The 22109-nt window shown below is 38.2% G+C and overlaps 1 protein-coding gene and 1 long non-coding RNA gene across 3 annotated transcripts in view; one reads left to right on the forward strand and one right to left on the reverse strand.

Annotated features, from left to right (window-relative positions):
• Tex10 (testis expressed 10) overlaps positions 1-22109 on the reverse strand; it is a 43304-nt gene that overhangs the window by 18991 nt on the left and 2204 nt on the right. Inside the window, exons 2-11 of one of the 2 annotated variants that reach the window (XM_059254336.1) lie at positions 20996-21184; positions 19507-20219; positions 18885-19125; positions 13445-13557; positions 8125-8363; positions 7463-7598; positions 6770-6945; positions 5184-5361; positions 1062-1150; positions 92-225 (exon numbers count right to left, since the gene is read on the reverse strand). In XM_059254336.1, coding sequence (XP_059110319.1) covers positions 92-225; positions 1062-1150; positions 5184-5361; positions 6770-6945; positions 7463-7598; positions 8125-8363; positions 13445-13557; positions 18885-19125; positions 19507-20219; positions 20996-21175 — 2199 coding nt within the window. In that variant the 5' untranslated portion in view covers positions 21176-21184. Of the gene's footprint in view, positions 1-91; positions 226-1061; positions 1151-5183; positions 5362-6769; positions 6946-7462; positions 7599-8124; positions 8364-13444; positions 13558-18884; positions 19126-19506; positions 20220-20995; positions 21185-22109 lie in introns of those variants that run through there. The other variant, XM_059254337.1, reaches the window with a different exon arrangement.
• Positions 12139-16019, forward strand: LOC131903636 (uncharacterized). The gene is made up of 2 exons (XR_009377555.1): positions 12139-12224; positions 15853-16019. It is a non-coding gene; the product is annotated as an uncharacterized LOC131903636 (long non-coding RNA).

Genomic DNA, 22109 nt, shown 5'->3' on the forward strand with positions numbered 1-22109 from the left:
CGTGTGACACATGGCACCCAGAACACAGCAAGCACTGGTGACTCCAGCAGGACTATGGAAATGAACAGTTTCTTTCTGGATGCACTGTTACCTCTGTTATATCCCAATGGTGTAAAAACTGGTCCAAGTCTGTAAGGTAGAGAAGCACAGGGGAAAGCGATGTCTGGATGACATGAGGAACTCCTCGAAGGTTCTGAAGCCAGGCCAACTCCTCTTTTGAAAACCCTAATGTGGGTGACAAACAGAGCCAGCTGAAAAATAAATCACAGAGCAGTAATATACAACACTCATGATAGCTCTTCTTTGTTGTATTTCTGGATCTTACAATGTCTTAAGGAATTAAATCCTAGAAATGAAACCATAAAATTCACATTAACTACACATGCAAAGGATGTGATCTGACCCAATCTCCAACACAGCAAAAAAAAAAAAAAAAATTTAACCGCTTCTACTGGAAGCTTTAGTAATCTTGAATTTTTAAAGAGGGGGCGGGCAGTAGCTTTTAACAAAGAAAATGAGTGGAGCACGTTGTCACAGGTCTTTAATCCCAGCACTCTGGAGGCAGAGGTAGGGGATCACCGAGTTCAGGGCCAAACAAAGTTTCATAGGGAAGCGCTGTCTCAAAAAAATGATACAAAGCAAATGAACAAAGAGGAAGCAGCAACACTATGATCCCTTCAAAATACAACACTGTATATTCTTATACAATGGTCCTCAAATGCTTTTCAGTTACTCACTGGCTCTAAGTCTCTTCTTTGGGGAGAAAAAGGTAGAATGGAGAAGTGGATCACCCCACCTGAACATGGATTACCTCACCTAACATAATTCTCATGTCCCTCTTGGCTCTTTTATACTTTGTCCAACCCACACAGAAACCTGCCAATGAGCCTCCTGACCAGCAGCCCTCAGAATGAGCAGACTGCCACAGATACTGCCCAACAAGCTAACTGCTTCCATGTTCCAAACACCATACTTCCATGAGCATGTCTAAGGAGGCTAGTGTGACGGTCACATAGCATTGTGTTCTCTTTTTAACTTGACATGATTGTTAATACGGCTACCTGTAAGTGTGGAAAATAAGAAGCTGAGATAGTCCACATCTGTCATTAAGTAGTTATTAACCGAGTGGCTCCATCCAGAAAAGGATGACCTAGAAGAAACAAAAGAGCTATTACCAGTCTGTCTTTATTAAGAGTCAGGGAACGGGAGAGGGCTGGATAGCTCGCTCAGCAGTTAAAAGCACTGGGCTGTTCTTCCACAGAACCTGGGTTCAATTCCCAGCACCAACATAGCAGCTTACAGCTGTCTGTAATTCCAGTTCCCAGGGGATCCAACACCCTCATACAGCTATACTTGCAGGCAAAACATCAATGCACATAAAGGCAAAAATAAATAAACAAACCATTAAAGAAAAATGAGGGGTCTTCAGAGATTAATCTCAGGACCTCCAAGTACCCTAACACTGAGCCATAATCCCAGTCCTGCATTTTCCTTTACTGAAAACAAACCTAGGCTGGCAAAATTACTCAGTGTAAAATCACCTACTACCAAACATTATGACCTGAGTTCAGTCCCTGGGACCCATATGGTAGTAGAGAACTGACTTCTGCAGAATGTCTTCTGACCTCCACATGTATGTGTACGTGTACACATACACATACACACACACACACCCCTCAAATACATATTAAATTTTAAAAAACAAATCTAATTGCAAGTTGTGTAAAACCCACAGTATATATACTGTTTAAACTTCACATATAAGGACCCCAGTATTGCAATTATGAAAGTTAGAGGTGCAAATATTTATAGTTATGTTTCATTAAAAAGTGTAACTGGCCCATATATATGATGTAGCAAAACTTCAGCACATTTCAAAATTAGATCCAAAGAGCCAAAGAAGTTTTTATTTCAGTGGCAGGTTCCACTACTATGTACTAAGTTTTTTATTTATATAAAGTCTTACCCTTACCAAGTAAGATAATTAATGAAATCTCAGCTTCACAGCTAACTAAAGCAAAAAGCATCCTAATCAGACTTAAAAAGTTTATTGTTAAAGGAATGATAGGCTACATTCTGGTGTACCCTCACAAAAGCACAGTAAAGCAGAGGATTTTAAACAAAGTCTAAATGAGCTGGATATAGTGGCACAAACCTGTAAACCCAGTACTTGTGAGGCAGAGGCAGGAAAATCAGGAGTTCAAGGTCACCCTCGGCTACACACTGAGTTTGAGACCCGCCTCAGTTACATGAGACCCTATCTCAAAAGACCAAAACCAAATGTAAAATGAGAAGTACTTGGTTCCTCCTGTAGGACAAGTTACTAGCTGTTCTCTGAAAACCCCTCAGAGCAAAGCTTCTTTAGGGAAAGTGTGAATGCCAAGCAGAGATGCAGCAAAAAGACACAATGATCAGACCTAACCAGCTGATATTACATATTTTATCAGACAACTGAGTAAATGCCAGACAAAATTAGGCTTTTCGAATTTACCTCCTGTCACAAGGGGGGTGTAAAAAAACAAACAAGCAAAAAACCCTACCTTTGTATTTATTAATATTCTTAAATAGGAGGAGGCACACTAAATAAGCAAGCATTCTTGTGTCATTCCAAGCAACATGCAGACATCTATGAAGATATACCACAGAAACTCGACAGAAAGGACAGCAAGAGGGACAAAAGAGTTGATAGAAAACATCCTCTTACACCCAGTAAATACAGGAAGCAACTGTGCCACCCAGTGGCTACAAGTAGAAAGTCCACTTCAAGTTTGACTTGGAACAGATCACAAGCAGCCCATACTCACTCAGCTTTACCCAAGCCAGAGCACTACTAAAAGGAGCAGTATCAATAATTATGCAAAAGTGAAAGCGGCAAACCAAATTTGGTCCTGGAAATTTGCACCACATGCACCCTCATGAAAACCCAAGACAAAGTTTTTTAGTCCAATTTCTCTCTGTTCAACACTGTAGAGAAATTTCCTTATTCATGTTTTTGGGGAAAAAATTATCCATAATTATATTGCCCAATCTAGCTATAAAAATCATGGGCAGAAATGCAAATGAGAAAGGCCATAGAACATAACATTAGAACTTGACAGTAAACACAGTATCACTTTAGTTTTAAAGACAGCATGACATACTACTATCAATTGTCCCAAATACTCTTACAAGAATTTGCCACATGGCATATCTGTTCAGGACTGAGTTGTTTTATAACCACTGTTTTATATTCCAGAATGGTATTGGTAGGGGGTTGTTGTGGAATATTATTTCAAGGTGTGTTAACTTTTTTTTTTTTTTTTTTTTTTTTTTTTGGTTTTTCGAGACAGGGTTTCTCTGTGTAGCTTTGCACCTTTCCTGGAACTCACTTGGTAGCCCAGGCTGGCCTCGAACTCACAGAGATCCACCTGCCTCTGCCTCCCGAGTGCTGGGATTAAAGGTGTGCGCCACCACCGCCCGGCAAGGTGTGTTAACTTTTGTTTATGCTCTGCAACATTTGTTTAATGATGCAAAGATGTGTTTGATCAAATAAAATTCACCTGTGGTCAGGAGCCTGTCAGCAACTAGCTGACAGGAAGTGGTAGGGAGGAGCCAGGTGGAGAAGGGTTTGTAAGGAGAGGTGAGACGCATGAGGGCTTTTGGGGAGGATGCGAGCAAGGAAAGGTGAGCTACTTGCTATTCAGACTCTCTGAGGAGCAGAATTCCCCCTTAACCTTTGAATCTTGAGTTCTTTAGAGGGAGAGAGGTTTAGTAAAGTCCCCTTGTAGCTTTGAAAGAGTGTGTGAGGGAACAGAACTCCCTCAGACGTGGCACTCTGCAGCCCAACCACTGCTAGTAGCGGCGGAGTTACAGTTGCTGAAGTGGCTTAAAAGGCGGCAACAGTTTAAAAGGACAACAGGAGGTGGATGTCAAACCCTAAGCCACTATCAATGGTGGGGAGGTCCAGGCAGTAATTCTAAGGACCTTCTTAAAAGCTGAGAAAATGAACAATGTCTAAATGATGGGGTTTTCACACCGGGAATAACCTAATTCTCACAAACAGCTGGGCATCAAAACTACAAAAGGTGAATTTAATCTCTAAGCCCAGTTAATGCAACAAAATAAAATTTATCAAAGATATCTCTGGAAAAATAATCTGGCAACAGCACCCAGCAGATATGGGATTAAGAAGCCAGACTTATATACCAGTGTAGGACAGACTATAAAAACTGGCTGGTATATAATCATGGTCTAGCAGAAGAGGAGAGATACTGAAGAAAAAAAACCTGAAGTACTTAAAAGTTCGTCTGAAGGAACCAAACAGACTACTAGTGAACCAGGACGATAACCAGGCCTCAAACCAACTCTCTCCCACTGAGCTCCAGCCCCAGTCACAATCCGCTGTTACTGATTATGAACTCTCATTATCAGTGCTGCAGATTAATCCAATTTTCCAACTATCACTACAAATCTCCAGAGGAAAGTAAGTTCAATAAAGCAAGACTGTTGAACCCATTCTTGACAAAAGCTAATAAACTTTAGACAACCATAACTGATATTCATAAACATTAAATGTAGTTTCCAGAGACTCAGTAAGTATTCAAAAGAGCTACTCTTAACAGAATTTTAGACACTGTAGCTAAGGAACAGTGTAGCCTCCAATGGAAACCAGTAAGTAAAAACACTTCTGGTTATAGATAAAAGAAAGAAATTTCAAAGGCCTAACATTAAATAAAGGCTTACACCAAAGTTAAGAATTTTTTTCTATTTCTAAGGAAGAAAAGCATAGAAAACTAGTCAGTGCTTCAAACTCCTAAAAATATAACCATTCTGACACACAAACACACATAAGTAAACCTTGACTTTTCATTTATAAACAACACTGTGAACAGCTCATGCTAGAAAATTGAGGCAGACAATTTTGAACCACAGTGCAGTTAACAATAGCCAACAATAAGTTTATTACAAGAAGCAACTGACACCTGGGCCTGGTGGCGCACGCCTTTACTCCCAGCACTCAGGAGGCAGAGGCAGGCAGATCTCTGAGTTTGAGGCCAGCCTGGTCTACAGAGATTTCCACGACAGCTAGGACTATACAGAAAGATCCTATTCTCAGAAAACTAAGCAAAACAAAAGAAAACTTCTATATTTCCATTGTGTAACGAAAGAGGATACACTTAAAATACAGCTCACTTCAGTAATACCTCATGTACAGTATTCCAATAAGTGTGGCAGCCAAACTTGAACCAAGTCTCCCCATAATGCAGCACCGACTTAACCGAGAAAGCAAATCAGCAGGCAGAGCAGGCAGAAAATACAAAAGCTGAACCAGACGCTGCTGAGACTCTGCAGGAAGAACCACCACAGCGCCTTCTTGTGGATCTAGTGGGGAGGTAAACAAGAAATTCAACTATAAAAGATACACAAACCACAGATTAAATTATTAAAGCACCTTGATGACTTCCAATGAATTCAAGGCTGACAAATGATGTTAAATTTCAATTTTAACAATTACATACCAAATTTTCTTATCACATATGGCTTACTAAGCTATTTAAGTAAAATACTGAACATAATCATTTTTGACACTATTAACTTTACAACATCCAACAGTCTTCATAGAAACAGTAAAAATGTTGATGGTGATGAAAACGGGCTGGAGAGAGGGCTCAGAGGTGAAGAGCATGTTGCTAGTGAGGACCAGATGAGGTGGCTCACAACTGCCTCCAACTCCAGCTCCAGGGAGATCTGATACCGCTGACCTCCAAGAGCACTGTACCCACATGCATAAACCCACACACAGACACATGATTTAAAATATATTTTTTTTAAATCTTTAAAATAAAGTCCAGATAGACAAAGCTATAAACAGAATATACATTAACTGTTGTCAGGAGCTTGAGTAAAGAAAGACTAGGAGATAACTAATAAAAACACTTTCTTGGGCCGGGCGGTGGTGGCGCACGCCTTTAATCCCAGCACTCGGGAGGCAGAGCCAGGCGGATCTCTGTGAGTTCGAGGCCAGCCTGGACTACCAAGTGAGTTCCAGGAAAGGCGCAAAGCTACACAGAGAAACCCTGTCTCAAAAAACCAAAAAAAAAAAAAAACAAAAAAACAAAAAAACACTTTCTTTTGGGAGTGATGAAAACATTCTAGAATTATGTAGTAGTAATAATGGTACCACCTTAGGAATATACTTAAGAATCACTGAATTATACAACATTACAAAATGATAATAAATGAAAGTCATATATACTTTACAAATATAAATGCCAATAAGCTTTTATTAGTATTTTTCTTCAAAATACTAAGCAGTAAGTCAGTTCTAGAGATGAATAGAATATTGATATTGGAGTCATCAAAGATACTCATGATGATTAACACAAGAACTATCTTGCCAGCAAAGCAGCAAAAGAATTTTCAAAGTACCTTTTTAGTTAAATTTATGAATTGTTTTAAAGATAACTTAAGAATGAAAACAGTCAAGTTGGTCATGGAGGGATGTGTACTCGAGGTAGAGACAAAAAGATCTCAAGTTTGACGGGCCTGAACTTCATTGTGAGACCCTGTCCCAAACGAACACACCTTCCAAAACAACAACAAAAATAGTTAGAGAGAATATAAAAGGTAAAAACTATTCCAATATACTTAAAATGAATTTAGTATTTTGTTTGAGCAATTTAACCTAATGCGAACCAAAAGAAAGGCAAATCACAGAACTCCCTTTTAACACTCCATTTCCTTGTTGGAACAGATGTAGGCCAACCTCTACCACTAGACACTCACTCACCATAAATTCGTAGAGCAGCAGCTTGTAAGCTTTTCAGTAAGTCCTTATTTGCTTGTGCTGCAGCAGTATGAATGATATCAATCAGTTGTGTGGACAGCTCAGGGTTTCGGGAGCCAAGGTGAGAAAGCTGCAATGGGAGGCCAGCCAGCCAACGGGATAGCACTCTGCTCCGGTACCTTAGGAAGGCCAAGGAAGAACAGGATAAATGCTAATTTACAAACATGAGCTATTACTAAAACCAAAACCAATCCTTTCTTCTATTTAAATATTAACAAAAGCAGTGATATACAAATAACACATTTTCTTATTTAAGCATTGAAAGCAGGTAGGATACTAGCATCCCTTTTGTAGCAGGGGCAGTTTTGCCCACTAAATTATATAATTTCTAAATGAAAAGGGACACCAGTGAGATCTATGTGAGTTGTTTATCCTGTGTTAGCTACCATAAAATACATGAAACAATAAACTGACGCCTTTAGTATGTTGCCACCTACAAAACAACTTCAGCCTTGCATTATCTTAGTCTGTTAAGATATGGGTATAGTTTTCTAGCACTATGAAGAATTCTTGTTGATTAAATTTTATACCATTTCTTGAATTCAACAAATAGACTTTAAAGACTTAATCATACTGATGTACACAGACTACAAAACAACTCAGCAAGAGACTAAGGGAAAATAAAAAAATCTTTACCTCAATCTGTAAGACCTCAGTTCTTCTTTCTGATAGATTTTACTGAAAAATTTGATTAACAAAGTCCTAACTGGAAGAAGCAGGCCTCTCTGCTGATACAGCGTATACACTGCCTTAATGAGATTCTCTGTAGCCTCTGAGAAGAGAAAGAAAACAACTGCATAGGACAGACAGACACTCCTTCCACACAGTACTTCTTCGTTCCTGGGCAAAGCTGTCTTAGGCATAAACTGATGCTTATCATATATAGCAACAGTGTGACATACGAAAGTCAAAGCAACCAGAGATGACATTATCACTTTTCTTAGGAACAAACCTAGGATGACAAAAACCAAGGTATTAGAAAGGACGAAAAAGGAAAGCTTTGATTGGAATGGGGAAAAAAAATTAGTAAGTCACTTCAAAAAACAACTAACTTAATTTCAGGCTAAACAGAGGAGGAGTAAGCATATCCAGGCAGACATCTTTACCAGTTTGCTTCAGAACAGCCCCAGCCCAAGAAAGCAGCACTTTAAGCCACAGTCCCAGTGCTCATGCAGACTGCTTTGTAAACACTTAGGCTTGCAATGGCTTGAATTGAAGCAGCATAACTACATGGGGTAACAGCAATCACCATTTATGGCAGACCCAGAGTGCCTCTCCTCCTCTCCTGCACGACCTACCTCTGTTTGGTTGCATCTGTATCAGCCTCCAGGAGACTCCAAGCAATCTGTTCAGCTGTTTACTGTTCAGCCTAGCACCACCTTTAAGGGTCTCCGTCACAAATTTCCTTATCGTTTCTATCCAACTGGAATCATTCTGCAAAGTTGAGGCATTTGCCAGCGAGACCATGATATCAGACAGCGTTAAATTCAGTAAAAGATGATCTACATTATTGGAGAGAACCGTGCAATGCTTGATGCTAAAAACAAAACACACACACACAGATCTATAAACCACACCTGCTTGTGAACATTTAAAATAGTCCTAACATAGATAAAAGTTTTTTTTTCCTTGTAGAATTTACAATTTCCTAGAAGACACAGTACAAGGCAACTTTAGGCCATAGTTCTATAAATAAAACTACCCTGTGGAATCAAGGTTATATTTAAAAAAAAATTAGAGCATCTATGGCTCTGGTCATTATTGAGTTACTACTACAAGAAGAGCAAATGGTGATACTTAACACTGCACTGGAATCTTAAGACTTTCTACAAGGCTGGATAAGACCTGAAAATCCTAACTCACTACAAAATATTTTTAAAGCAAGTACTTGTATTTAGTGGAACATTACAGTAATACTGATTTTTACTTAACTTCAAACTAATCATCTGTTTTAAAAGAACCACTAATTTCTCATCATAATTTGTTCGTGCATGAAATAAGAGAACTGCAGGGTGTGATGGCATTATGCCTCTAATTCCAATACTTGGGAGGCAGAGACAGCCCAATCTCTTGAGTTCAAGGGCAGCGTGATCTACACAGTGAGTTCTGGATCAGTCAGGGATACATAGTGAAATCCTGTCTCAAAAATAAACAAACATTAAAAATTGTATGCTGGGTGGTGGTAGTGCACACCTTTAATCCCAGCACTTGGGAGGCAGAGGCAGGTCAATCTCTGTGAGTTCAAGGCCAGCCTGGTCTACAGAGTGAGTACCAGGACAGCCAGGACTGTTTTAGACTGTTTTACAGAGAAAATCTGTATCAAAAAACCAAAAAGAAAAGAGAAAACTCATCCAAGTAAGCAATCATCCAATTTTATAATTCATCTATTAAAATACTAAAATCATTTCATTTCTTTTAGCCAAGTAAAACAATTCCTTCCAAAGCTTCAAAGAAATTACAAAATACCTCAAGCAGAGTATCCTAATAAAAAAAGTTGCAACTTAGAATATATTCATCTCAGATTATTTAATAGAAGAGGCAACTCTGTTTAGAAAAACATTAGCCATAATCTTAAGTATCTCAAAATAACCTAAATAAATAAAGGAAAGAACAGCCCTAGGTAAGGCTTGAGCAAAGGCATGTAGTGAATTACCATACATATCCAAGTACAGAAATTCAGTCTGGTACTACTGAGCATCAAATGCAAGGCTGAACATGACAAGCCTGAAAGGGGAAAATGGTACCAAGTGACAATGAGTCCGCGGCTAAAGACATCAAAACCAATTCTGCAGACAAAGAAGAAACATAGCTACTTGCTTCTTTTAGACTACATGGGTACAAAAGGAAACTGAGTGTTACAGACTATTATCAAAGAAAAGGCTGTGTGGCTACTTAAGCAATTTAGGTGAGCCATGCCAGGAATGACAAGAAGAGTCGATGTTGGAACAGACTAAGAAGGCATTCAGGAAAAATAAAAGTATCTGGATTTGAAATTTATTTACATGTATGTATATGAGTTTGGAGACTTTGGAGGAGTCACGAAATTAAGCCCTGGTGACTTAAAGAGAGCTGAAGAAAAGCAGAGACCCAGACTGGACTGTATGCAAGCCTGTATGGATGTGAAAGAGCCCAGACCATTGTGGGTGGGGTCATCCCTGGGTTGATAGCCCTGGGTTCTGTCAAGGGGGAGCAAAATAGGTAAAGCAACACTCATCCACAGCCTCTGTGTCAGCTCCTACCTCAAAGTTCCAGCCCTGTTTGCATTCCTGGCCTTTGGGGATGAACTACAATGTGGAAGTACAAGACAAAAAAACTCTTTCCTCCCCAACTTGCTTTTGGTCATGGTGTTTAGTCATAGCAATAGTAACGCTAACTAGGAGGATAGCAGAACAATCAGTAGTCCAAGGCTACTCTTAGCTACACAGTAAGTTAGAGCCTAGGCTTGACTACGTAAGACCATGTCTCAAAGAGAAACAAAACAAACAAAAGTAACATTTAAGTTGAGTCAACTCAAAATGACTTCCTAATAGCAATGGAAACCAGGAGACCGTAAAGTGTTACTGTGCACATGCATAAGGAAACCTAGAACCTTACACTGCGGAAACCATTCCTCAGAAATGAAGAAATGGAGGCCAAGGAGATGGTTCAGTGGGTAAGAAGATTCCAATCCCCAGAACCCATGTATAAATCCAAGTATGTAATGCAACTGCCTATAACTCTAGCACAGTGATAAAATGGAGACGGAGGACCATTGTGGCTTCCTGACCACCATCCTATTTCCACATTCCTTTAGAGATCCGATCACGGCCTTAAGTGTCCGATTAGGATCTTGGAATATGTTCACAGCTACATTTAGACTTGGATTTGGCAGACAATTTCATAAAAATTAACCAAGTGAACCTATGAATTTGAGGAGAATAAGGTAAAAAATAAGGTAGAGCATGACCTCTTGAATTACCTCAGGATCATACACCTGCACACACGAGTATGTAGATTACACACACACACCCTCTAAATAGAGAAATGGTACTTTCATTTAAAAAAAAAAAAAAAAAAAAGGAAGTGAGAGAAAAAGAGAGAGCGCACTCCAGAGAGCTCTCCAGAGATTAAAAGCACTGGCTGCTCTTCCAGAGAACCTGGGTTCAATTCCCAGCACCCACATGGTGGCTCACAACAACCTGTAACTCCAGACCCCGGGGATCCAACACCTTCTTCTGGCCTCTGTGGGCACTGAATGTACATGATACACAGATTCATGTGCAGGCAAAACACCCATTCACATAAAAATAAATAAATAAATGATTCTAAATGATCCCAGATGTAACGACAGAAACTTTAAAAAGAGAACAAAAAGCTAGAAAACTTAAGCTTCAAATTCAGTGAAAGATGGAAGATATCCAAAATTCCAATTTTAAATTGAAAGCACAAATTTAAACATTAGCAACAATGTCCTTTGTTCGCCTCAAATTTGTAGGTTCACTTGGTTCATTTTTATGAAATTATCTGCTAAATCCAAGTCTAAAATGACCTTGAACATATTCCAAGATCCTAAGCAGACACTTAAGACCATGAACGCATAATCCTACATTATTGTTTTTTACTTGACCATATATACCCATGTTAAAGTTTACTAATGAAAAAGTTAAAAGTAATGATAAACTGTAAAATGAAATCATATTCATTCCAGGCAAGACCACACAGAATGACATTACACAGAAAAGCAAGCAATTTAAAACTCATGAACTGAGGGCTGGAGAGATGTTCAATGGTTAAGAACACTTGCTGTTCTAGCAGAGGACAATGGATTTGGTTTCCAGCACATGGTTACTCACAACCCTCTGAACCAGTTCCCAGGAATCTGACACACTCTTCTAACCACCATGGGTCACAGACACAGACACAGACACACAGACACACACACACACATGGATACACATGCACACACCTACTTATATGTAAGCAAAATAGTCATAAAATAAAAATAAACCTTTTAAAAATCTATTATACGCTGGGCAGCGGTGGCACGTGCCTTTAATCCCAGCACTGGAGGCAGAGGCAGGCTGATCTCTGTGAGTTCAAGGCCAGCCTGGGCTACAGAGTGAGTTCCAGGAAAGGCTCCAAAGCTACACAGAGAAGTCCTGTCTCAACCCCCTCCCCCCCAAAAAAAGGGGGGGAAGCTATTATAAAATTTGTTTCTTTCTGAAACTCTCCATTTAATATTTCCAACAGCACATTAATTGAAATAATGTAAGCATGACTATTGAATATCTAGTAAATCTTTAATAAGTAGCCTCTTCCTTATGCTCTTTCAGATGATATGGAGGGCATATGTGTGTGGTGTGTGCATGTCTGCAGGTACCCATACAAATATAACATGGAGGCCCATGGACAACAACAGGTATCTTTCCTTGATGGTGTTTTGGGTTTTTTGTTTTTTGTTTTTTATTTGCTTATATTGTGGATGTATGTGGGCATCCAGGTGCCACACTTGTAGATGTCAGAAGACAACTTGGAGGAGTCTAGTCTCTTCTACCATTTAGGTCCTGGCATTAACACATGCAGTCAGGCAGTCAGGCAAGTGCCTTTACCCACTGACCCACTTCTGTCTCTGTCTAACCCCTATACCTTTCTTTTTGAGGCAGGATCTTTCACTGAACCCAAAAACTCATGAAATCAGCTCCAACTAGACTCTGATGTACTTGCTTAGGATCAACAATAAAATTATTTAGAAAGCCAAGAGTGTGCCCTAAAATACTTTTTCTCTACTAAAATACCCCATTTATAGTAAGGGGCAAGTACTTACTGAATCCATGAAAAACTCATACAATCAATAACCTCATCAATTATGAGCACCTTGAACCTTGCTCAAAGGGCCTCAGTGTTTCTCCATCTCTCTCTGATATATTTAAGCAAGTTTTGACAGATCTTAAGTTCCCTTTCAAGTGTCTGCTCATTTGGGGCAATTACAATTTTACTATTCCATCTTGTACTAGCTTGTCAAGTTTTATTACATAGCCTATTTTCACACTTGCTCTCATTTGAAGTCGACTTTAATTATTATTAAACTCCATCCTCTATGACCCTTTCTGATCTTCTTCAGGATAATACAGCTTCATTATCAGTTTCCTGATGGACACATGAGAACAAATAGATGAACTTTAATAAGCTAGCTGCCTCAGCAATTTGTACTCAATTCCTATTTATGTAATCTGACATACCTATGGCAAAAATCTATACAGAATTACAAAAACAAAGCAGACTGCTAGTCCTAAGGCTTAAAGTGATTTGTTCAAGATAAGTCTTCCTTTGCTAGTTTTCATTTTCATTAAGATTTAGATACGAAGCCGGGCGGTGGTGGCGCACGCCTTTAATCCCAGCACTCGGGAGGCAGAGCCAGGCGGATCTCTGTGAGTTCGAGGCCAGCCTGGTCTCCAAAGCGAGTTCCAGGAAAGGCTCAAAGCTACACAGAGAAACCCTGTCTCGAAAAAAAAAAAAAAAAAAAAAAAGATTTAGATACGAATGCCTCACACTATAGAAAGCTGCAGGTTATGGCTATCCTCTAATAATTTTAGGATACAAAGCATATTATTCCCACACAGTAGAAAACAACTGTAATACCTTTTATTTGTCTCTTTCTTTCGTTGCTTGGTTATTTCTTTTAAGGCATATGGAAAATGGCTCATAAAATGATGTTTGAAATCAGTAAGGTAATTCTTTCGAAGCCATGACTCCTAGTGAAATAAAGGTTCAGATTAGAAAAAACACAAGACAAAATGTAAAGTAACTAAAACTTAGGCAGGAATTTGACAATGTCGATACTTAACTATTAATAATGTCCCATTGTAAGACTACTTCTGCTAATGCTGTAGTACATAAATAAAATTTAAAATCAAACACAGCATCCAATTTTTATTCACAAGTAAATGAGATTCAAGAAAAATTCCTAATTTTAACCATTAATTTAATATTTCTTAAGCATGTCTTTTACTTTATACTCTCTATAAGACCATTCCCCAGTGTTTCTACTTGCTCCTTAAGTTACATTTAAAATACCTTATTATCTTCAGAGTACTTCCTAAATTCTGTGCTCCTTACCACCCATTTCCATGTATGTTTTTTTTCCATGTACGCTTTTAACATCCTACTTCAGACTTTATTCCTAGTATTGACATTCTATACCATTTACCATCAATGCCACCAGAAGGTATGCACTATTAACAAGCACCTTATTAATAATGCTCATACCTTTGTCTCCCAAGTTCAGAATAGTACAATAATACTGAAGACTTCTGAAATAACGTAATTATTCCTTATATATGCTATCTAATACAGTAGTCATCTCTCACATTGAGCTATCAAGTACTTAAACTATAGCTAGTATTCATCCATAAGCACCAAGGGCAAAAAAAAAAAAAGTGACTGATATAACTGAGGAATTATATGCTGTGTAGTATGTGCAAGTGTATGTAGGGGTCAGAGGTCAATCTCAAGTGCTGTTCCTCAGGAGCTATTTTTGTTTTTTAAAACAAGGTCTCTCATTGGTCTGGAGCTCACCAATAGGCTAGGTAGCTAGCTGGCAACCCCAGGAATCCACCTGTCTCTCCTGCCCCAGTAATGGGATTCTAAGTGCATGTGTCATCACAATGCCCAGCGTTTATCTGGGTGCTGACATAAAACTCAGATCACCATGCCTAACCAGCAAGCACTTTATCCACTGAGCTCTTTCCCCAGTCCTGGAATTATTTTTAAGACCAGTTTTCACCACATAACCCAGGCTGGCCTAGAACTTGAAATCTTCCTGCCTTCATCTCTTGAATGCTGGGTGAAGTGGCTAGTTTTTTAAGTCAACTTAACACAAGCTGTAATCATCTAAAAGAAAACCTCAATTTAAAAAATGCCTCCATAGGCAAGCTTGCAGGACATCTTCTTAATTAGTGATTGATAGGGGAGGGCCCAGCCCTTTATGGATGGTGCTACTCCTGAGTAGGTGGCCCTCGGTTCTAATAAGAAAGCAGGCTTAGCAAGCCATAAGGAGCAAGCCAGGAAGCAGTACTCCTCCAGAGCTTCTCTATCAGCTCCTGCCTTCAGGTTCCTGCCCTGTTGGAGTTCCTATCCTGAATTCCTCCAATGAACAGTTGGAACTGTAAGCAAAATAAACCCTCTCCTCCCCAACTTGCTTTTGGTGATGGTGTTTCATCACAACAATAAATATCCTCAGAAATTGGGACTACAAGCATATCCCACCATACTTGGCTTGAATTTAAATTGTAATGAACCTAATCAGGTGAGTAAATATATGGGGAAAAAAATGGCTGTTTGGTTTCAAATTCTAATTTTTATGAAATAACAATGATAAAACATGAAATAGAAGTAAAGCAAGCATTAAGATATAAATCTAAGACACAAAACATTTATAGTGATTATAACAGTTCCTAACACTACAATGCAGGACCCTAAAAGAAAAAAATGTAATGTTAAATCACGTTCTCATTTGCATTCTTAAAATTAGGTACACATTAAAGACATACACATGAGAAATGAACAACCCCAGTAAGGACTCATCCTCAAATGCTATACTATGATGCAATGTACTTTGCGGTTTCTTTTGGAGCAAAGACCAAAGCTTCAAATATTTGAACACAAATGAAATTTCTCAATTGTGTTGTAAATACTAGCAAATCAAATTGTTGTGGGATATTTGTTTACACTGTGTGAAGATGTGTCTATGTTTTGCCTTACCTGACTAAAGCACCTGACTGGTTTAATAAGGAGTTGAATGGCCAATAGCTAGGCAGGAGAGAATAGGCGAGACTTCTGGGCAGAAAGAGGAACTCAGGGTTAGAATCTGGCACTGCAGAAGACACCAGGGATACACTAAGGAAGTCGGATGTATAGAATGGAGGAGAGGTAATGAGCCACATGGCAAAATGTAGATTAACAGAAACTGGTTAATTTAAGTTGTAAGAGCTAGAAACAAGCCTAAGCTAAGGCCAAGCTTTTATAATAAGTTTTTGTGTCATTACTAGGGAGCTGGCAGTCCCAAAAAGAAAGTCTGACAAGACCACCTACACCAAATGCATAAAAAGGTTCCAGTAGTCCTAAGCAAGTGGCACTTCTAAGACTACATTTACCCTAGATGTCAATTCACCAATAGAAAAATCTACAATTACGAAAATAAAAAACTTGCAATTCAGCCCATGTCTGTGATTTGTGCTCAAAGGAATGTCATTTCCCTCTTCCTAAAGATTAAGCCATTATACAGGTCACCCAATATTCTCTCTATTATTCTACCAGTAAAGTAAGTAGGAAAGGAACAGTGGGATGGTAAAACACATTAAATTTCCTTCTGATGTCACAATGCAGACAAAATTTTACATTTGCTTATAATAGTTCTTTTTTACCAAATTATTACAGTCTAGCATAGATAGCAAGGTGTTTTTAGATATCTGGGGGCTGAGAATAGCTCAGTTAGTACAACTAAGGCTCTGGGTTCCATCTTTAACACTGTAAATATGTGTGACTATGCATTATGTATGTACATATTACTCCAATATAAATTTACCACCCCCTCATAAGATTTTTGATTTAGTTACATGTACACATAGGCATCTATGTGTGAATCTATACACAAGTGTAGGTGCCCATGAGGCTAAAGGCATTAAATTTCCTAGAGCTAGAGTTATAGGCATCTGGAGTGGAATTGTGACCTATCCACTATAGGCAAAGGCTATAACCAAACTAATGGCCTCAGCACTATACACTCAAAGGGCTGGAGAGATGGATCAGTGGTTAGGAACCTGGATTTAGTTCCCAGCACCCACATGGGAGCTCACAACAACCTGGAACTTCAGTTACAGGGAATCCAAAGTCCTCTCCAGGCTCCTGCAGGTATCAGGTGCACACATGTGATGCACCCATATCTATGTAGCTGAACACTTATACACGTAAAATAAGTAAATAAATATTAAAGAGGAAGCAAAGAGCAGTAATCATTTTGAACCACTGAACCATCTCTCTGGCCCTACTCATACCAGTTTTATACAGTATCTCAATATAGTATTCTAGTCTTCAACAGTCTATGTCTTAAAAACTTAAGGATCCCATATAAATGAAATGCTACTACACAACCCTGTAATGATAAAAGTTATAAAGCATACTATTTTAAATATCCATTAAATTTCAAGACCGGAAACTAGCACAAATAGTGAATTTGCAGACTGTGTATTTTGTCTCCTGTTCTAAATACAAATACTACAAAAGCATTTAAAGTGGAGAAATACTAGTCCATATTAAGTATCATAATTTCTACTTCTCTCAGTCTGTCAGATGAAAATCCTGACTTGCTGAGTTTTATCCTAATAAACCCATTTTAAGTAGAATATATCTTAAACTTAAATGCATTTTAATAGACCTAATTAAACAAGTATCAAAATTTGGCCTAGCCTACCTTAAACATATTCAGTACACTTTATTATTAGCCTATGGTTAAACAACAGTATCTGATACAAAGGCTGTCTTATAATGCCTCACAGAATGTATTCAACAGCACAAAAGTAAAAAGCATTTCATTGTGCAGCTGAGTTTTAATAACATTCTACATCAAAAATTTTCAAGTCATATAACTTTAAATCAATAATTGCTATAGAGCTGGGTGGTGGTGTCGGCGGCGGCGGCGCACACCTTTAATCCCAGCACTCAGGAGGCAGAGATAGGTGGATCTCTGTGAGTTCGAAACCAGCCTGGTCTTCAGAGTGAGTTCCAAGACAGGCTCCAAAGCTACAGAGAAACCCTGTCTCAAAAAACCAAAAAGAATTGCTATAGATCCATTAAAATTACAAATATAGATTTTTCTAAGCTCTATACATTACTGTGAGCCTATACCACAAAATGTCAGTAAGAACTAAGCTTTGCTTCCTAGTGTAACACACTATACTCTTACCTATTAGTTTGTTGCTAATATACTTTGGAGCTCAAAAGTATAATCAATAAGAAGATGCTATCCTAGTTGCAAAAGCAATTTAAAAACATCCCTGCAGATAGTGATGGACTAGCAATAAAAGAACAAGCCCTTTAAGCACATTTTAGCACAAATCCATAATGCTTTTCAAAATTACTCTTTATCCTTAGTTTTACCTCACACAGCATAATGGCTCATTCTCATCTTTAGCTCAAACGAAAAAGACTAAAATGAAAACAAAAAAAAAACATGCCTTCTCAGTGTTGCGTGTGGATACAGGCAACTTTAAAAGACTCACATGGGTCTAATCAAGCCTTTGTAGAGGTCTTCTGCAGAAGAGATGCCTCCCACTTTACAGCAGTGCTCCTGAAGCTGCCTGTGAGGGCTAGCACGCTAACTGAGCAAACCTGACCTCACGGCTTTGTTCCCCCTTACTTGCACTACATATAGCATACTCCATTGCCATCACTATGACTTCAGCACAACCTTCCACTGCTGCACTTGATAACACAACAACAGGAACCACTTAATAAGCAACCGTTCAATCCCATAAGAAACCTTCCAAATGTTCTTAATTAGTTTGCCATATGCAACACTGGTTTTGTGTTGCTATTTGTTTATTTATTTATTTTCAGAGACAGAGTATCACTATGCCTAGACCTCATCATATAGACCAAGTTGACCTTGAACTCAAAAGATATGTGTCTCCAAAGTGCTAAGATTAAAAGTAACACCACAATATCTGGTCTATGAGGAACACATTTTAATATTACTGTAAAATCATTTCTAATAAAACCAAATACAAGTGAGAAATTTGTCATGCATTTCACTGAAAAAATTAATTATATCCAGCTAATAACCTCACAAAAAACAATTTTATGTTACGCACTTCACTGAAAAATACTAAAATCCAGTTAAGAACTACGCAGAAACTATTTTGATTTGTCCTTTTATGCAAAAAAAAAAAAAGGAAACAAGTTTACAACTAAATTATGGGTAATCTTTGGAGAATCCATATTCAATCTGTAGTAGCTGATTTCTAATCTCAATTATGATAAAAGGCATTACTAATAAAATAATAAAGAACCCATTAGTTCTCACCAATGTATGGGTTTCATCCTGCTGCTTCGAGAGTTTCCACAGCAGGGAAATGACATTCAGGACTTGCTGCATAACCTGTAGAGGCTCTCGCTCTACACCATTTCCAACAGAAGCAGCTAGTTGTGGAGGCAAAGCTTCAATCCAGCACTCAATTAGCAATGGAATTATTATCTCAATGAATCCTTTCAGATTTTCAGGGGATGACAGGTCTTCATCCACAGCACCTAGTGCTCCCAAGTACCTAATAGGGAAAGGTAAGAATAAAAAACCTTAATGATTTGATAATGTGCTGTTCACTGCTTAATTTAAATATAAAATACAGTAAAATGAAGCACCATAAACTATCAATTACATTGATCAAAACTGGTAAGAAAAACAAAATACTAAAACAGCAAAGCCAACAGCAATTTTTAAGTTTTACTTCTAATTAGGCTTTGGCTACAAATGAAAACATACTTTTAAATGACTCCTGACATTGGGAGCCATCTAATCAACTCATTATGAATAACTACATGAAAATTATGAAAGACAAGTATTATGTCTTCCCACCATTAGCCAGTTATGGTCAGCAGTTAAAATTTAATATAGGAAAACTGAGTGTGGACGTAACTGAAATCCTTACCGTAGCCTGAACTGTGAACTGACATTTGGCTGTGAACCCCCATTTTCATAAACCTGGATCTGTTGCTGGTCGCTGGCATGATCCTTCCAGTTGATAAAAATGGAGTTGCTAGTGGCATGGGGAGTTTCTTTTTGTTCCTGAAGTCCTTCACTTTCTCTCAACCTACTGGATCCATCTGCCAAGGCCTGAAGGAATTTACTGAGTCTCGCTAAGACTTTCAGCCTCCATTGCTGAGAAGTGACTCTCCGGTTAGGGTTTACAGAAAGTATCCAGGACTGGGATCTGTCTCTATTTACCAGTCCTTTGGACAGCTGCTGATGAGAAATGAGTTCTACAAAATTCTTAAGCAATATACTGCTACGGCCAGTTATGAGAGCTGGGTAATGTTCCAGCAGTATGTCCAAAACTTTTAAAGAGTCCTCCTGAATTCCTTCAGTAATGTGAGTCATGGCACTAGAAAGATGGGCACTTACCAAAGGGAAAAATGGAGAAATTTGTTCAGTTCGTATTTTGGGGGCCAGGAATTGAAGAAGTTGAACTGCTGCTAATCGTACATTAGCATCTCTATCTGTAAACACAGCAGTCACTTCACTTAATATGTTTGAAAGGTGTGCATCAATTATAAATGGGTATTGAGACAAAAGGTCTTTAAGTCCGAGAAGAGCACTTTGTTTAACACCAGCATTATAGTGATGCATCTGTGACAGCAAATCCTATAAATAAAAATACAGATTTTAAGTGTGAACATTACTATGTATCCCTTTCATGTAAACATTTTAACTAAAACTAGCTAAGCTGAATTCCTTGTGCAAAGTATCAAAATGTATTTTCAGATGTTGGTAAGCTTTACTAGGATCAGAAACACTCAACATTTACTGCAGACCTACTAGATTCCAAATATTATATTTATCCTTTCCAAACTTAACAAAATCTTCCTGCACACTTTCACATGGTATGTTTTATTCAGGATACCATTTGGTAATTTTATTCTCCCAATACATACCTCATAATACATATATAAGTAATTCTAAAATCTTACAAAATCTAAATACAGCACTGTCCTGGTAGCAAGCACTTCACAAAAGGGATACTTACTCTTTACTATAAACCAGATAACGAGTTACATGCTACAGTTAGTTCAAAAACAACTACCCACAAGATCTCACCTTAATCAGCTGTAAGAATAAAAAAACCATCCATCAAGAAATTAACAAATAGGAATTAAATGTAAGAACTACTTCCAGGTGACATATATCAAAAAAAAGTTTACTATGGGGCAATTCCCTACAGATTTAGTTTAGCAAAACTTTCTGAAGAATGAAAGATACAGTTGTGAGATCAGTTAGGTAACCCAAACATCACCTAACAATACACCATACAGCCCTAAGGCAAATCATTAATTTAAGAGATTAAACCTTTTTATAAAAACATAAAGTTCTACATGTGAAAGAAAGCTTTTCACATTATCAAGAAAAGGTTTACAGTTTACCTTTATGTTAAGTTTTCTATTGTTGGTCGGAAGCGTTCTGTCCTCTTTAAGTTGTTCGGGCACATGTATGGCCTTTGTCTTGAAATGCGTGGTCGTAGCATTCTCTAACTTAGGCTTCTTTTTACCAACTTTTAATTTTACTTTCTGAAAGTCATCTTGACGTTTCCTTTTTTTGGTCATTCTTGAGTGCTGTCAGAAAGAATGGAAACAATGGATTAAACAAGGATAAGCGATAGAAGAATAAACATTGTTTTCCAGTATTTATATTACTCGAACATCTCAAACATCATCATGAATCATGGCCATGAATAAAGATGCCAAAGAATCAAAATGTACAACAGACAAAAATCACTAAAACATACAGGAATCAGTTTGGTTAAGAAATATTGAAAATAAGTCATTCACAAAAAGGGAAGAATCTCATTAAAGAACTTTGCAAGGTTTTCTGAGCCATATAAAATTGTCAATGTGCTAAACAGAAACCTGAAATGGTTTCTTTGTTGGAATGCACCACAGTACATATCTGTTAAAAGCTCACAACACCCAGGATTTAACATTAAAAAAAAAATAAATCATTATTTAACAAAGGAGATAATTAGGAAGTTTTGTGGATCAAAAGCTGGATACTACAAACAAACAAAAACAGGTAGAACCCAGATAGGCAAGGAGGAATGAGTATCTTATAAGCAAGGAACGACAGGTAATGGTCAGGAGTAGGGAATAAGCCTGGTAAGGACAGAAGTGAAGGCATAAGCACTATGAACATCAGGCAAATTCAGACTAGTCATAAACAAACAACAGTATCCACCCCTGCTCCATCCTGCAACAATGTAAAAAGAAATGCAGTGTAAAAGGGATAAGGAAAAGACTAGCTGAGCCACTGTTATAAGTAACTCAGGCATAACCAGGTCGCCATGCACCATTTTCTTTCCTCTCCACTACAATCTTCCAGCTTCCATTCCTATCTTCTTGTTTACCAATTCTTTGAGCTACACGCTTCCTACCCATTGCTAAGTCATTAGCTTTTAAAAGTCCTTATTTCTACCCTACACTACTCAACAGTTTCTCACTGGCAAATGCTGTTGTCTCTAGTGTCTCCTCTTCGACCCCGACC

Source organism: Peromyscus eremicus, chromosome 2 (genome assembly GCF_949786415.1).
Source record: "Peromyscus eremicus chromosome 2, PerEre_H2_v1, whole genome shotgun sequence".
Classification (NCBI taxonomy): domain Eukaryota; kingdom Metazoa; phylum Chordata; class Mammalia; order Rodentia; family Cricetidae; genus Peromyscus; species Peromyscus eremicus.